At 39.0% G+C, this 17,688-nt stretch overlaps 1 protein-coding gene across 6 annotated transcripts in view; it reads right to left on the bottom strand.

Annotated features, from left to right (window-relative positions):
- The window catches only part of SENP6 (SUMO specific peptidase 6), a 112,643-nt gene extending 107,885 nt beyond the window's left edge, over positions 1-4,758 (bottom strand). For 2 of the 6 annotated variants that reach the window (XM_036024364.1, XM_036024365.1), the window contains exon 1: positions 4,045-4,657. In XM_036024364.1, coding sequence (XP_035880257.1) covers positions 4,045-4,096 — 52 coding nt within the window. In that variant the 5' untranslated portion in view covers positions 4,097-4,657. Of the gene's footprint in view, positions 1-4,044 lie in introns of all 6 variants that reach the window. The other 4 variants (XM_028510889.2, XM_028510890.2, XM_028510888.2 and 1 more) reach the window with 4 other exon arrangements.
- Positions 4,759-17,688: the final 12,930 nt, after the last annotated feature.

Genomic DNA, 17,688 nt, shown 5'->3' with positions numbered 1-17,688 from the left:
ATTCATTACAATCCTATTAGCTCTACATGCAAATATATCTTGAATCTATCCACTCCTTTTCCTCAATCTCCAATGCTACTCCTATCCTAACACTGTATTTTTAACTACTATAATATTCTAACTCACGTTCCCACTTTTACTCTTGCTCTTCTCTAGTTCACACACTGAGCAGTGATTTTTTTAAAGACAAATTAAAGTGATTAAAGATACCCCTTTGCCCCAAACTCTTCAATGACTTCCCACTTTTCAAAATGAAATAAAAACTCATGACTTGTGTGTTAAATCTGCTGCTTTTCTTTCATATCGCCCTCTCCTTTGCTGGCTATATTTCACCCATAATGACCTTTTTAACAAATGGAATCATATATTATCATCTCAGAACTTTATATGCATCATCCTCTCTGAAGTGTCCCATAGTTAAGGTGTTACCTTAACTCAGGTGTCACCTCCTCAGAAGGCCTTTCCTGACTTTAAACCCATGTAAAATGGCTTTCTCGTTCTTTCACTGTTCTGCATGTATATTTCTTCCACAGCTTTAATCATATGACTGCCATCTTTTTTATTTAACAAATATGTTCCAGATGCAAGAAATATGAAGGTGAAAAAGTGAAGTTCATTGCCTTCATGCAGCTTATTTTTTGTAGGACTGAAAAACATGAAAATATAAATTCATGTGATAAATGCTATATGAAAAATAAAACGCTAAAAGGGAATACCATGTGTTTATATGTGTTGCAGCAGTGTGACACTTTAAGTAGGTTGTCAGGTCTGAGCAGACCTGAATAAAGAAAAAAACGATGTGAAAACTTAGGGTGAGATTATTCTAAATGGACTGATTTTTTGCTATTTATTAAGAGTCCTTCCCACTAAAATAAGTATAAGTTCTATGAAGGCAAGGGCCTTAACTATCTTGTGTACTGCTATAGTCACTTTGGTACAGTGTCTAAGTAGGCTGCTATAAATATTTCATGAGTGAATGAAAACCTGTATCAGCTCTTCAAGAAGTCTACTGGACCTTAAGGAAAGTATACTATGAAGATATTTGGCCTATGAAGAAATATTTTGAACATGTTTAAACATAGTAATACAAAATGCATGGCAAGTTACAATGGAGCATTTTCTCATTACATGTAAAGAACCCAAGAATTAAACATAAAAATATAAAATTAGCAATTATTGCATTTATTTTTTAAAATTCAGTAAAATATGTGAAAATCATATGTGAAAACCATTCTCTCATAAAATGAGATCCTAGCATTCCTTTATGCTCATATTCTAAACTGTTGGGAACTGCCCTGCCTGGTTTCAGAAGCTGTAACCCCCTATGGCTAAGGATGAGTAAAGAGACCTTGGGACCATAAGCCACTAAAGAGACAAAGCTTATCTTCCTGGCAGGGGCACTGCCTTTGCCCCCTTTACTTCATCCTGCTTGGCCTCAGGTGGATGACTGTTTAGCCAATGACAGGTAAGATTCCTCAATGGATGGACCACCTAAGACAGGCATGGTCACAAAGGAGCCCTCAGGGAAGGACTTGGGGGGGCTATAGAAAAAGGGAGTGATGGACCCTCACCCCTCGGCTTTGACATAGCCTGAGCCCTCATTCTGTCTGTAAGAAGTCTCCTAATCTCTTGGCTACCTGCATCCCCAACCTGACTTAAGCATGAATCAATGCAGGAGGACGGTGGAGTCCTGGGCAGGAACAGGCAGTTCCCTGGGGTTATCAGGCCTAAGAAAGAATACATAAAACGCTCTGAAACCCGCTTTGCTAAGAATGTCCTCAGTTTTCTGATAAGGGTCCAAGCATGAAATGAGTTTGTTCCCCAAAGGTTTATAGTCCGTTAGCTAACTGATTCTGACTCAGAAGAAGCCCTTATAGTTCTTTGTATGTTGTCTGTTGTTGTGTCCTTACTACCTGACAATGACTGATGAGCTTTACCTGTATTCCTGTGCAAATGGAACCCAATAGAGCTCATGGTGGAAAAGGCTCCTGGCCCTTCTCCTTTGAGAGATCAGCCACCATTCCTCCCCAAGCAGATCATGTCTTGATAGACTTATTCTCATCTGTGCAGACGGGGGGCTCTGCAGACAATGAGCCCCCACGCTAAACAAGTTACCATTTGCTTTCTTTATGAGAATGCTTAAGGAGACATAAAGAAACTCAAACTCATCACACCTGGACATTCACAGATGCTTAAGTTAGAATAAACTGAAGTAACAGCTTGAAATTCGCATCAGTCCTGTGTCTGTTAGCTTTATTTGTGCTCTTTCTAGCCTATGTTCATCTAGTCAAAACTTACACTGAATCAGAAGTATACAGAGAGGCCCCAGTCTGGTAGCTCAGTTGGTTAGAACATTTCCCAGATACACCAAGGTTGCGGGGTCCAAGTCCAGGTCAAGGCACAGACAAGAACCAACCAATGAATGCATAAGTGAGTGGAATAACAAACTGCTCTCTTTCCCTATCAAAATTTTTTTCTTAAGAAGCACATGGAAGCCCAAAACTTATCACAAAAGCACAATCATCTGCTTATGGAATATAATAAGTATCAGTAAGCCATCTTTTGAGGTTTCAATACCAAAACAAAATATGACGCACATAGCACCACCTGTAACACAAGCTATACCCCCCAGCCTCTAATAGGCACCTATTCTGCCCAGACTAGAACAGAGGTAAAACAGAGATAATGTTAAATGTTCCCAGAAAAAACTTACAAGCTTTCCATATCTTCTCACTAAGAATCTAATAAAATTCACATCACTTTTAGACAAAGGCTGGCTTGTATAGCAAAGTAAGATTCCTTTTGCTTTGATATATACTCATGGAAGAAGAATTAAGTAAATTAAGATTTCTTTTCCCTCCCACATCCACTAGTCCCTATTCTTTCATTAGACTGTTAAGTAACTACTGTGTTTCAGGCACTATTCAGGGTCTTGTTAATAAAGCCACAAACAACGCATGACCCATCATCCCTCAACACCCTCTTAAAGTTAACCACTCTTAATTAACTTAGAAGTGTTTCTATTCGTTATTTTTTAAAAGTATCACTTATACTGCATATGAAAATCATCTTGTTAATTACTCAACTTTTTAACAATTACTGCACAAGCAGATACACTCATCTTCCTAAGCGTTTTGTGTGTATATACACACAATTACCAGTGTGAAATTGAACCCATAGTCAAACTAAGCAAAGTGAACATTAAAGTTCTTTGTCCTCAACTACAATGAATTTAGCTGTATTCTGGGGGTCCTTATATACTTACTATATGGGCAAAGAGTCAATATTGTTACCCATTACCACCATTCCCAACAATAATCAAGATACAGTTTTTCTTAAGACTAGCTATGTTTAACTGGCCCTCACAAGTGAACAAAAATGCAACCATCCAAACTTTATCTATTAGCTTTGGTGACTGTCCCAAAATTCAGTTTGTTAATCGCATTCTCTTGTTTCTGATAAATTATTTTATAAAATATGCTTAGCAAAATACATTTTGTAAGAATACCAGACAAGGCCAGGCCTAATGTGAACGATGCCTGCAAAAGGAAGCCTGCAGCTTTGCGAAAGAGAAGGACCAGGGGGTATACAACTGACTCAGTAGAAGTACCTCTCCCTTCCTGCTTGGACTGGCCCCCAATTTCACCCAACTGTAGCAATTTGAAACTTCCCATGAACACCCAACAAGACCCGAAGGCAATTGCTCTCATCCTTAGGCTACCACCAAAAAAACCCCCAAAAATGTCAGATTTACGCATGCACTCCCACAGGACGCCCACCCAACCGGTTCGCAGCCGGATCTAGGCGTTCCCTCTCGCCAGCCCGGTCTGGACCACGACCCGTGCACCCACGGACTCGAACCCAGCGCTCTCACTGCACGTTCCCTCCCCGCCATAGCCCGGGCAGCCCCCGCCCCCCTGTACCTCCACCGCCCCCCCGCCGAACCTACTCAGTGTTAATAACCGAATATCCGGGTATCGGGAGGGGGGCACACATTTTCCTGTATTTCCCTACGCACCCCGGCAAGGGCAGATATAGAAGTACCTTCCAGAAAAGTAATTTCCCCTGTGCTGCCGCCGCTCTTGCCAGCCGCCATCTTCCTCCTCCCACGCCGCCTCCTCCTTAATCCATGGCCCACACAGCCGCCACGCTCGCCGGGAAGAGGGGCCGGGCCGCAGAAGAATAACCGCCTCAGGGTTGCGGGCCTAGGACTCAGCCGACAGGCGGGCGGCGCTCCCAGTCCAGACAGGCCTACACAAAGAAGGCCAGACGCTCCAGGCCTGTCGGCACCCGGATTCTCCTCAGGCCCCACCGGGGCAATGAGAGCGGCGGCGGCGACGGCGGCGCTTTCCAGGCCCAGTTCCTCTCGGCCCACGACTCCCCATCCACCGCCCACCCAGGCCGCCTGAGAAACTTCCCCAGCCACAGGCCCCCAGGAAGAGAGGTTAAAGGCAGGCGCACAAACACGCCTCCCTTTCGTCCCTGGCCGTAAAAATGGCCGCACCCGCCGCGCTGGGGCTTCTACTGTCAGGCTTCCTCAGGCCCCTCGCTCCTTCTGCAGTCGCCGGCGCTACGGCTGTCCGCCCACCCCGCCCAGGGGCGAATGCATCAGCGGTGGCCTTTGCGATTGTCCTTGTGGACAGGGGTGGGTCTCTGCCACCGCCTCGCGTCCGTCGCGACAGCAGCTCCAGCCGCCGCTGCCCTGCCGCCGCTCCTCCCCCACGGTGCTGCCGGCTCCCGCCCCCGCCCCGACGCCGCAGTCCCCGGCCCGCTTTCCCCCAAGAACCCGGGCAAGGCTCGCGCGAGGAGCGGGCTGCGGCTGCCCGATCACCGACTGGTGTAGCCCTGCGCCCCGGCTCTCGGTAGGGCAGGCCCTCCGCGGCGCCGGCTCGGCCTAGGCAAGTTTCGCCCCAAGTGCCCACCGCCCAGGGCCGGTGGCAGACCCAGTGCGGGAGCGCTTCCTTCCCGCCCAGGCCAGTGATGAAATGGGGGTTCTGGGGCACCACAATTACCTTCAATATAATGTTAAAAGTTCACTTGTCTGAGGAAGCCTGAGAATTTACACCATAACAAAACTAAAGAGGAAAAGTAGAGTGAGGCAGTGCAGTCAGCAATTTCGAAATGATTTGCGGTCTTCATTCATTTTTAAAGACGTTTTCAAAAAATTTATCAAGGAAGATTCTATGTGTGCTTCACGTGACTGTAAAAAAAAAAAAGGCCTATCACTTATGTCCTAGAGACTCAAAAACTACTTCACAAGTCAGGCCTCTAATTAATTGCAAGTGACTATATCACGATCATTTTTCTTTTCTTACATTGTTTTATCATTATAAAAATAGGACATGTTCAATAATGAAAATTTGAAAAACACAGAAAAGTTAAAAGAAGTAATGCATAGTCCCACCCCCGAAACTGAACTCCTTTAGTGTGTAGTCTTCTAATTGAATATTTCCCTTAAATTTCTCACTATTCATCTTTTTAAAAAGAAATTATGCTATATATAAGTGAGAATTAAAATGATGAAGAAAAAATATGATTAAGTACTGTCTTTGGGGGAATGAACTGTTCTAACTAGTTGAATTGTCCTGTTAACCAAGGTACAAGCAGAAAATCTTTTTATTTAAAACTTCTTTTAAATTCTTGTCCTAAAATGAAATAATAATCTTTCTTAAGTATAATTTATTGTAATTTGTTAATTTGTGTTGCTTGAGGATATTGGATGATCCGTTTGTATGACTGGCATTGGCTCTATGACATAGTCTGCGCCAATGACTGTGTGCTACTGAAGTGTGTAGGTAATAAGCAGAGGTGGTGACTGGACTCATTTGTAAAGACTTCAAAATTTAGTTTCAAAAAATAATCACTAATTTTAAAATACGTATATGCTGGCTTTGAAAATGGAAGAAGATGCCAGGAGTCAAGGAATGTGGAAAAGGCAAGGAAACTGCTTCTTTCCTAGAGCTTTCAAAAAGCAAAGATGACACCTTGAATTAACCCAGGAGACAGATGTTGGACTTCTGACCTTTCAGAACTGTAACATAATAAGCTTTTGTTAAATTGCTAAGTTAGTAATTTGTTACAGTAACCACAGAAAATTTGAACACATGGACTGGGAAACAAGGTGAAATTATATAAAAGATGTCTTTTAAGCAAGTAGTGTCTTTCAGACAAAGTCATTGTTTTATTTTTGTGTTACTAATTTCACCTAATCTCTGTGGAACTCCAAAATTCCAATTTTCAAAGAGAAATATGGATTAAACCAATGGTCCCCAACCTTTAGCATGCAAATAAATCACCTGTAATGGCTTGTTAAAACATTTAACATTGCAATCCTGAGGCAGTCTGAAACTGAAATCAGTTTAGGTATTAAGTTTGGGTGGGGCTGACCACAACTAACCATTTTGGTCACTCAGAATTCATTTCACCTGACACAAAGGCACATAGCCCTTGATAAAGTATCTGCCAGATATAACTTACAGAGTCTGCTATTGTCTTCTGCAATTTTCATTTAGTCGTGGTCTACCTATAGGCTGCTTCTAAGTGTAGTGTTTAAAAGAACATTATTGATAACTATGTTTTAAAAAAAAGTATATTAAAACTGGGTTACTGTTTTATTAACAACTCTTAAGCTCTACCAGAATAAAGTATGTTTACTCAAGCAGTTTTATATATAATTTATTTTTAAAATTTTTATTTATTGATTTTACAGAGAGAGGGGAAAGGAGAGAGAAATATCAATTTGTTGTTCCACTTAGTTATGCATTCAGTGATTGCTTTTTGAAATGCCCTTGCCAGGGATCAAACCCTCAACCTTGATGCATCAGGATGATGCTCTAACCAACTGAGTCATGGGACAGGGCCTATACAGTATTTTAAATCTGGCTAAAATAAAGGAAACAACTATGATATAAAGGAAAAATTTGTAGCCATATAGAGAGAGAAAGTTTGTTATTATATATCTGTTACCATTTCAGGCCTTACTTCTGACCTCAAAACAGGTCAAATTGTTTCACTATTGTAGTCTTCAAAGACAAACCTTAGGTTCACCCCTGGATTGATGATCCTTTTTAGGGTATTTTTCCTAGGTTTCTACCACAAAGTTACTTGGGGCAAAGACCTTTTCCGGACCCCTCAGAAGGTTGTATTGGATGGTTTCTGAGGAGTGTGGGTTCTAGAATTCTGCAATTTTGAATTTTCCTTGAGAAAGGTTATTTTAAATATGTTATATTCATTTGTTTATTCATTCAGCAAACAAGTATTAACCTACTGGAGGAAGACTCTAGACAAAAAGTGCATTGCTGATGGAGCGTAAAACATGTTCAAAGGCTCTAACATAGAAAAAAGATGAAGCATTTGAGGAACTGAAAGAAATACAAGTGGTTGGAGCTTAATTGAGGTGAAAATGCTGTAAGATGAGGATAATGAAGTAGGTAGGGAGGGCCCTGATACACCAAGTTTACTGTTTTGATCCCCGTCAGGGCATACAAGATGCAACCAAGCAATGCATAAATAAGTGGAGCAACAAACCTAACTTTCTCACAATCAATCTCTCTCTCTCTCTCTCTCTCTCTCTCTCTCTCTCTCTCTCCCCCTCCCTCCCTCCCCTCCCTCCTTCCCCCATCCCTTCCTCTCTCTAGAGAAAATCAAAAAATAAAACAAATTTAAATAAATATATAGTTTTTCTTAGAAGTGGCAGTGGCTAAGGCTAGGTTGGGGTCATTGGAAATGAAAAAAATGAATAGATTCAAGATGTATTCAGAAAGTTTTCATTTAAAAAGAGATTCAAGAGCAATTCCTAGTTTTCTGGTTAGTGAAATAGTGTTGAAACTATTCATTGAACAAAGAGTCTCAGGAGAGAAGTAGCTTGGGGAAGCATCTCATGCTCATCCTATTCCTTGTCTCAGTCCTGTTTTCCTTTGAATTCTGCTTGCGTGGGATGATTGGGTAGCCTTAAAATCGTTAGTTTTTTGGTCATCACCAGTGATCATCCTTTCTCACAGGACCCAGACTGCACGGAGAACTGAGAATTCTTAATATGGGGCCTTCTGAATACATGTTTCTGGTACAATTTAAATAGGCTACAGCTATGCTGGTATGTTGCCTGCTCTCAAATGGATAGTATGGTCAAAACATCCTAAAAATTATAAAGAGTAGAATTAGCACCTTCTTTTGCAAAAAAAGACTAATTCTACTGGACTGAGGACAGTGGAGATCATGAAGGTACTCAGAATACGTGAGGGGACTGAGTTAAAGAAGGATGGAGTCTCCCCTATTTTAACAGTAAGAAATAACAAATAGAATGAGTGAGAACAGATGCTGGTAGTTTTGATAAACAAAGGGAATATTTTTCTTGTGTGCTGTATTTCTCTTTGAAGTAGGAAACTAGGAATTCCACTGAAAGTGATAGTAAAAGGGTTGGAGAAGTTTGAAACAGTTGTGGTAGACAGTTGGAGAGCATGTTGATTTGATGACCTGGTAGAAAGGCTGGTAATACAAAAGTTCCCTGAGAGGAGGCAGTCATGGGGTTATAGTGGAACCAGACTTCTCTCTTGGGTGACTTTCTTCAAGGATGCTCACCCTCCTATGACCCAACAGGGAAGGTGGGTAACAGGGTTTACTCAGGATGAAGGTTTTAGGGGAGGGGAGCAGGAACAGGGCAGAAAAGCAAGGTAGTGGAGCATATAATTAAGAAAGAATAAATGAAATAATGTATCATGGAATCTAAACCAGATGGGGAGAGAAATAAAGATAGAGAGAAAATAGAGGAGTCAAGGTTTAGGGATTACAATGAGACTGAAAATAGTCATAGTGGGTATGGTTGGAGATGGGATGTTTGAATTACTGAGTCTAAAGGAGAAGTAAGTCCAGGGTTCAACCTTGAGAACAGAGTAAGGGAAAAGACAGTAGAATTTGGGTTGTCAGTCCCTTGCTTTGTTTGGTTTTTTTTTTCCTCCAAATTTTCTTTAATAAAGTAACTAGAAAGGTAAAGTAGCTTATTGTATGTATCCACTGTAATTACCCATTCATTTGAACTTCAATAGTTAACTTTTCTCCATTATATTTACTTTTTATCCCAGAATTGTGTCTAATGTGACAACTAAAAGATAGATGATATCTGAATGCAATTTGGTAAAATTAAACAATAAAGACATGCTAGACTTTTAATAAAATTAAACATGTATCTCAGAGAACTGATTTTATAATTAGTCATATTTCTAAAAATCAAGGACATTTTCAGTAACATCCCTGAGCTTCAAAATGTATGTATAAAGAAGGGCTACTGAATATTTGTAAATCTACTAAATATATATTTGATATACAAAGCTTTTCTGGAAAAAGTCATCCAACCATTGTTAATATAACAAGAATGGTTTGTGCAACATTGATGTAACTTGGCAACCAAGGAGAGTAGACTGGAATGTGCACATGTGAACAATGATGACTTCACTGTACTAGTCAGTGGGGGTGGTGGTAGCCATTGTTGAGAGAGCATGTGCACTGCATGGCCATTGCATTCAAAATGACTAAGCAAGTAGAGCAATGAAGCTGTATCAAATTTTTGCATTAAGCTTGAACATTCCTCTGCAGATGATTTAGAAGGCTGTAGCTATGGACAGCTGGTGATTGGCAGCTTCATCACAACAATACACTCACTCATATATCATATCTCATACAGTTTTTTGGTGAAACATCCAACCACCCAAGTGACTTAACCCCCTTACAGCCCAGATTTGGCACCCCACAATTTCTGGCTTTTCTCAAAACTAAACTCACCCTGAAAGGGAAGAGATTTCAGACTGTCGATGAGATTCAGGAAAATATGATGGGGCAACTGATTGTCACTGAGAGAACCATGTGAGGTCACAAGATAACTCCTTTAAAGGGGACTGAGGTGTCACTGCCCTATGTACAATGTTTCTTGTATCTTGTATCTTCTTCAGTAACTGTCTCTATTTTTCATATTACATGGCCGGACACCTTCTGGACATCTAAGTTTTAGGCACATGTCCTCAAGTCAAAGTTTTCTAGGCCTGAATCCTGCCTAAAAAGATACAAGATGCTATCAATTCTTAGTGGATCATATTCATATGAAAAAACAGTGATTTCTGAAAATATCTTTAATCTTATACCTGAATATGAAAAATGATAATTTCACTTATAATTGCAAACTCATAAAATAATAATTGAACTGGAAAGAAATTCAAAGATTGTTTAATGTTTTTCATAGTGTGGTCACATGATCAGCAAGCAGCTTTTGGATCGACTGGGAACTTGTTAAAAATATAAATTCTCAGGCCCACTCCTGGCCCACTAATCAGAAACTCTAGGAGTGGGATAAAGCAATCTCAATCAATCTGGAATTTCTTGGTCAGCACTAGTGAGGTAATCTGCCTGGTAAAACCCATTGCTTTTTCTGAAAGGGACTGCCCCATTTCTTCCATTTTGTGCAACTCCTCATAACGTCCTTTTATTTTATTTTATTTTTTTAGAGGGTACTGTTTTAAGTATTAGATGAAATACTACCTGATTCATGAATTCTTCAATAAAGCCAATTAGATCTTGAAATTTACTAGGCTGAATTTTTGTTCTTCAGCAAGTGTTATATGAGAATAATGTATGTTTCTGTTACAAGTATATATTTCTTTTTTAACATAATTTCTACATTATAATATTTCAGTTCACTCTCAACTTCTTGATTACCTAGTTTTTTTGCTCATGTTCAATACTACCATGCTTTATGCTCTTTTATAAAAATTTCGAGTTCTTTTAGTCAATACTTTTTGTCCCAAACTAATTTTTTAAATATTTTAAATGAATATATCCTCATAACACATTTCTTATAATAATCAGTTCCTACCAGGCACCTCCAGTGTCAACATTTAATTTACAGTCAAGTCTTCAGGTAATCAGGGCTAAATTGTGACTTTCCTGTGCCCTAGGCACTTTTGCTGCCCTTCCTTCACAAGAAATACATTAAACTATTTTTAAGCTAAAGTTAGAGTGCTGTATATAAAACTGTATTTTTAATTTTTACATTAGTTAGTTTTAGAGCTGCTTTAGTGTAAAGATACAATCAAGGCTGGATTTACTATTACATATTTATTATTATCATTGTTATTTTTTTCTTCTGATTTTTAAAGAAATAACATTAAGGCTTTTTTTGTTTGTTTTTTTTTTAAAGATTTTACTTATTTATTTTTAGAGAGGGAAGGGAGGGAGAAAGAGAGAGAGAGAGAAACATCAGAGTTCGGTTGCTGGGGGTCATGGCCTGCAACCCAGGCATATACCCTGACTGGGAATCGAACCTGCAACACTTTGGTTTGCAGCCCACGCTCAATCCACTGAGCTATGTTAGCCAGGGCACATTAAGACATTTTTTATAAGACTTTAAAAGTATCATGGGCCCTTGGCACTGTGCCTCCTATGCCTAATGAGTATGTTAGCCCTGTAGATGACCTCTGGATCCTTTCATGATCATTAATGGAAATGCTCATACAAGAATCATGTGAGGCTGAACTCTGAAGCAGTAGTTCTCAAACTTTAACATGCATAAGAATCCAGAGATGAATCCAGGAGAGCTTACAAAACAGAGTCCTGGGCTCCCTCTCATGCCATCTAGTTCAGTATTAAGGTAGGGGCCATTCATTTGAATTTATAATCTCAAAAAGCAATGCCAATGCTACTGTCAACATGAGAACGTCCAAACTTAAAAAGAATTTTATGAGTTTATTTGAGTCAAACTGACAGTTGCCAGGGAGCAAGATCTCAAAGTCTCTGGAGAATGACAGTTTTGCAGTTTCTTTTATGCATTTGAAGTAAGAAGGGAATATGAAGGTGGGAGAGAGCAACATGGGAATTAGGTTATAGGATAGTTAACAAAATTACGTTCTCTTAAGGCTGGTTATTTCAAAGGTGTATTAACCTATTTAGAGGTTCTGAGCTAGTTACCCCAAGATATGCTTCTGTGGTATGTGGATTGTTTTGAGCTAAGGGCATCTTTAGTTGCTCTAGTTGCATCTTTAGGGCTCAGGAGAAAATTCTGCTGAATTAGGGGCCCTACCTATTTGAGAGGTTATCAAAGAAAACCTATTTAACTAAACATTTGCTCTTCCTATTCTGCTATGACCCTTTGAAGCTTGCAAGGCACTTTACCATATCCTTAGCTCAAAATGTCTTAATCCTCAAAGCATAAAAAATGTAAGGGCTAACATACACTGGGAGTCTTGGGCTTGAAACACCTTCACCTTATGAGGTTAAAAGTCTCACTGTGTAACTAGCTTTCTCATCCATTCTTCTGAATATTATGTCATTATAAATATTATGAATGGAAAAGGAGTCATGTACTAAACCCAGCAAACTCAAAAGAGGCCTACATAATGGGACTTACAAACTCAGAGACCTAAAGTAACCACGTAGGATAATCTGAAATTAAAAACTTTTAAACTAAAAGCAAGTCATGGCAGGTTGTCATATCCTAGGCCAGTATCTTTCTTCACAAAGGTCACTCTTTACCTTACCTGAACCTGTCTATTGTCTTTTTGCATCTAAGATAACATACCTTCAGAATGTCAGAGTAATCCCCCTTTTTCCAGACTCCTCAGAGCACAATCTCCCTCCAGAGCACAGACCACTCATTGTTATCTTGTTGCCCAAATGCCATCTCTATGTGTTGTAACCATTAACTATTCTGGACATACCAGTGTAGGAATATTTGTCTCTTCATTTTACTCTTTTTTTTAACTTTAAAGAGAAAAAAAACAAGAGAGAGAGAGAGAGAAGCATCAATGTTGTTCCACTTATTTATACATTTATTGGCTACTTCCTGAATGTGTCCTGACAGGGATCAAAGCCACAACCCCTGTGAATCAGAACAAAACTCTAACCAACTGAGCTACCTGGCCAGGACTTCATTTAACTCTTTATCCAGTCTCAGATATTTTCCCCCTTCGTTTTCTCTGCCTCCCTAATGAACCACCAATGAATTTCATGTAACCTTCCTTATGCTTCCTCCTTTGATTATAATGTATAAAATAAACTGTAAAACTGCCATTCTAGGGAGCATGTTCTCAATCCATTGAGATTTTGATTCCCAGGAATTGTCATTGGTTTGGCTCAAATAAACTTACAAAAATTCTCTACAGGGTTGGATGTTTCATCAATAATATAAACACATGAGAGAATCACTTCTTTCTCCATCTTAGCGTACTATGTGTGTTTCTTCTAGCTTTTCTTTCTGTGATTCTTTGATTCTTCACAAATAGTCTAATATAAATGTAGGGTATTTTCTAAGTTGTATTTTTCAGGAAAATTCTTTTTTTTTTTTTTTAAAGATTTTATTCATCCATTTTTAGGGAGGGAAGTGAGGGGAGAGAGAGGGAGAGAGAGAGGGAGAGAGAGAGGGAGAGAGAGAGGGAGGGGGAGAGAGAGAGAAACATCAATGTGCGGTTGCTGGGGGTTATGGCCTATGGCCTGCAACCCAGGAATGTACCCTGGCTGGGAATCGAACCTGGGACACTTTAATTCCCAGCCCGCGCTCAATCCACTGAGCTATGCCAGCCAGGGCAGGAAAATTCTTTAATGACCTCAAAATTTACCAAACCTTAGCCCACAAACCAGTGCAAAGGGGCCACGGTGTTTTCACTAATCATACAGACATAATGAAATATATTTAAAAAAAGAAATATTACAAGGGTAGATAAATGATCAAATACATTATGTAGCATGCATTTGGTGAAATGCCTTGCAGCTATTAAAAGCACTGAAGCAGATCTATGTACTGACCAGGAAAGTATCCATGATTAAAGCAAGCTACAAACCAGTTTGACTTTATTTTTCTAAAAACAAATTGCTAAGTATATCTAGCTAATCTTTTTAGCATACGCTATTTCAGAGAAAAGAAATTAGAGAGTCTTTTTTTTATGGGATGTTAAATAGTCTATGGGTTATAGGTAAGATGTTTTCTTCCTAGTTTTTATCAGTATTTTTAAATAATTTAAAGCTAACAAATAAATAAGGCTATGTTTTTTAAAAATATTTTCCTTGAAACTCCAAAGTTTAACACTATTATCTTACCATTTTCTGTTTAAAAAATGCATTTGTTTCTTGAAATAAAAATATGGTCATAATGGACTCTCCCAGTTTGTACATATATTTTCTCACTTTTCAGGCCTTGCCCATAATTAATAGCTTAAGATTTTAAATATGAAAACCATGTAAATTTGATGATCTTGAATGAGGGAAAACAATTTTTATATATATTGGTCAGAATTAAATTCTAGATTATCGCAATTGATTCCTCTATTTCTCTATTATGATTTTTATTAGGTTACATACATTATTCTTGAAACCACCATGTAATTAAGTAGAATCAAATTAAATTGCTGTTTTTGTAGGTAAAAAATAGTCACACATTGGTATTTCATATGGCTCTACCTAATAATCAATAGATGTCTTGAATTGTCATGTAATAACTTACCTAGAAAATAATTGTGGAAGGTGTAGATTTACCTTAATATTGTATTATATGGACATGAAAGCATAATATTGGAAACTTGGTTTATTAAAGAGATAGAATTTACATAGTGACTACTAAGCCCATAACATGGGCGTGTGCTACGGTCTTGGTTTCATTGTATTATAAAAAGATTATTGGCCCTGGCTGGGTAGCTCAGTTGGTAGAGCATTCTGCCAATATACCAAGACTGCGGGTTCAATTCCAGTCAAGGTACATAAAAGAATCAACCAATGAATGCATAAATAAGTGGAACAACAAAGTGATGTTTTTCTCCTTCAAATCAATAAAAAAAATTTAAAACAAACAGTATTATAAATATTAAGAACAGAGCCCTGGCTGGTGTGGCTCAGTGGATTGAGCACCGACCTGTGAACCAAAGGGCCTCTGGTTCTATTCCCTGTCAGGGGACAATCTTGGGTTGTGGGCCAGGCTCCCAGTAAGGGGCATGTAAGAGACAACCACATATTGATGTTTTCTCCCTCTCTTTCTATCTCCTTTCCCCTCTCTCTATAAATAAATAACTAAATAACTAAATAAATCTTCTTTTAAAAAATTATATACCAACAATTATCTATGAAATGATAAGTTGGAGACATAGGTTTTTATGAAATTGTCTCATTTGGATAGATAAAAGGGAAGATATGCCAGGTCTTTAATAAGGAATTACATTATAAATGTTTATGATTATGCCCTCCTGAGAAAAAGTCAGAATTTAGTTTGAAATGCTTTGGATTAGAATGTACTATATAGTGAGTTAGAGAACATTTGTACTGGTCAAGCACCTCATGCCCATGAAAGTATTTTATTTTCTATATATTACTGAACTTTGTCTTCCTAAGCAAGATCAAGCATTTAGGTATTTCTTTTTGAATGTATCTTCACTCTGCAAAGGCCCTTGCCCATTATATAACAAACTTGGCAGAATAGAACAAGTGCCTGCTTCTGAAAGATAGAACAAACTAGGGAGCATTATGTAAAATCTGAACTATAGCTACAAACACTAGTGCCAAGACACTATCTTGCCTCTTTAGCCCTTTTCCTCAGAGAGGACTATGTGGATGACTTATGGACAAGCCATGGTCCTGGAAGAGTCATTAAAAACTCAGTAGCCAGTCATATCTACCTTGAAAAGAAGATAGCTTTGACTGGGAGAGTAGTCTACCCTGAGGCCAGTCATGAAAGAATTAGGGGAACAGGATGTTGGTGCTATTTGCTTCTTACTGTTATCATGAAATCAGCATAACTGAAAAACAAATAAGTACCTGATTTAATTCTTTTAAATCATGTAGATAGGTTAGACTGCCTTTGGTGTCTTCAAGAATATTTCAAAGCTGTCTGGAATATGTGAGTTTATAAATGACCTAGAAGTATGTGAGTTCATATCCCTAAGAATGTTTATTTAAATATCACTGTGAGCCCTGATTGTTATAACTCAGTGGACTGAGCACAGGCCTGTGAATCAAAGGGTTCCAGTTTGATTCCCAGTCAGGGCACATGCCTGGGGTGCAGGGCAGGTCCCTGGTTAGGGGTCTTGTGAGAGGCAACTACACACTGATGTTTCTCCCTCCCTTCACCTCTGTCTAAAAATAAATAAATAAGCTCTTAAATAAATAAGTATCACTGTAATAATGTAAAATATCCTTCAATAATACCTTGAGAGAAAATGTTTCCTGGCCCACAGTTCAATGTGCTACTTGATAAAACAATGTATCTAGTATTATTGAGATATTTGATCCATTTAAATAAAACAACATAGGAATCTCTAATTTCCATCAAAATATGTAATATATCTCTGGCAAAGAAATCAACCCAAATGTAAAAATAAATTGCTCATTTTCCAATGTCTGGTATGGTGTTCAAAATTTAGAAGGTATTCAATAAATATTTGTTGAATTATCTTATAACTGAATACTTTCTTTTTTTGGAGTATGGTCATATTATAGGGTTGGTTAGCTGTAGCCAAGCTTACATTTCAGTAAGGGTAAATGGTGCACTGTAATGTAAAAAATAAATTCTCATGTAGTAATAGGATCAGTCCTTGATGAATTGGGCTTCTCAGTGGCAGAACTTTGGACATAACTCTGTGGTGAAAAAGAGAAGTGTGAGGAAACCCCTTTCACTCATTGATACCATTATACCTTGTTTAATCTTTTGCATTTCTTTTTGCTGACTTACTAGTTACATAAAATGAAATCAACTTTAGTCAGTCCGAATCATGAGCCTTGGCACTCTTCCACGCTAAGTGGCTTAGTGGCCATACACAAAAACTAGTATTTTTCTGGAAACTTATTTCCTTAAGAGATTTCTCTAGCTTAATAATAAATTGTAAAACATTAGATTGTAATATACAATAACTTTATATTAGCTAAATACACTTTTAGTAAGTCCACAGAAGAATTTTGCCTAATTCTATGTAACAAAATATACTTACTTTATTCTCACAGTCTTAGGCAGGTCATATATTTTGTTTTGGCTTTCTAAATTAAGAATCACATAAGTTGTATCTTCTTCAAATTTGTGTCAATGTCAAAAACAGACTTCTGGCCAAGATGGAGGCTCAGGTAGACACACTGTGCCTCGTCACACAACCAAAAGGACACCACCAAATTTAAAAACAAAAAACAACCAGAACTGACAGAAAATTGAACTGTATGGAAGTCCAACAACCAGGAGTTAAAGAAGAAACATGTATCCAGTCCAGCAGGAGGAGCAGAGCTGGGCAGCCGTGGGGAGAGGACTCGTGGCAAGACAACAGCTGGCGGACCCAGTGAAGTGGCAGCTGGCAGAGTGGGTGGTCCCACATTCGTGCACAGATAAACTGGAAGGAACAACTGGGGAGCGAGACAGATTGAGCAACCCAGAGTTCCAGCTCGGGGAAACAAAGCCTCAAAGTCTCTGACTGAAAACACCTGCAGGGGTTGAGGAGGTAGAGGGAGAAACTCCCAGCCTCACAGGAGAGTTCACTGGAGAAACCCACCGGGTCCTAGAATGTATACAAACCCACCCACTAGGGAAGCAACACCAGAAGGGCCCAGTTCACTTGTGGGTAACAGGGGAAGCGACTGAAAATCGGCAGAGAGCAGAGCAAGCACATTGCTCCCTCTCAGGCCCCTCCCCACATATAGTGTGGCAATGCAGTAATAAGGGTTGCCCCACCCTGGTGAACACTCAAG

Source organism: Phyllostomus discolor, chromosome 4 (assembly GCF_004126475.2).
Source record: "Phyllostomus discolor isolate MPI-MPIP mPhyDis1 chromosome 4, mPhyDis1.pri.v3, whole genome shotgun sequence".
NCBI lineage: Eukaryota > Metazoa > Chordata > Mammalia > Chiroptera > Phyllostomidae > Phyllostomus > Phyllostomus discolor.
The sequence above is the reverse complement of the archived record's forward strand: the minus strand, read 5'-3'. Positions and strand labels throughout refer to the sequence as shown.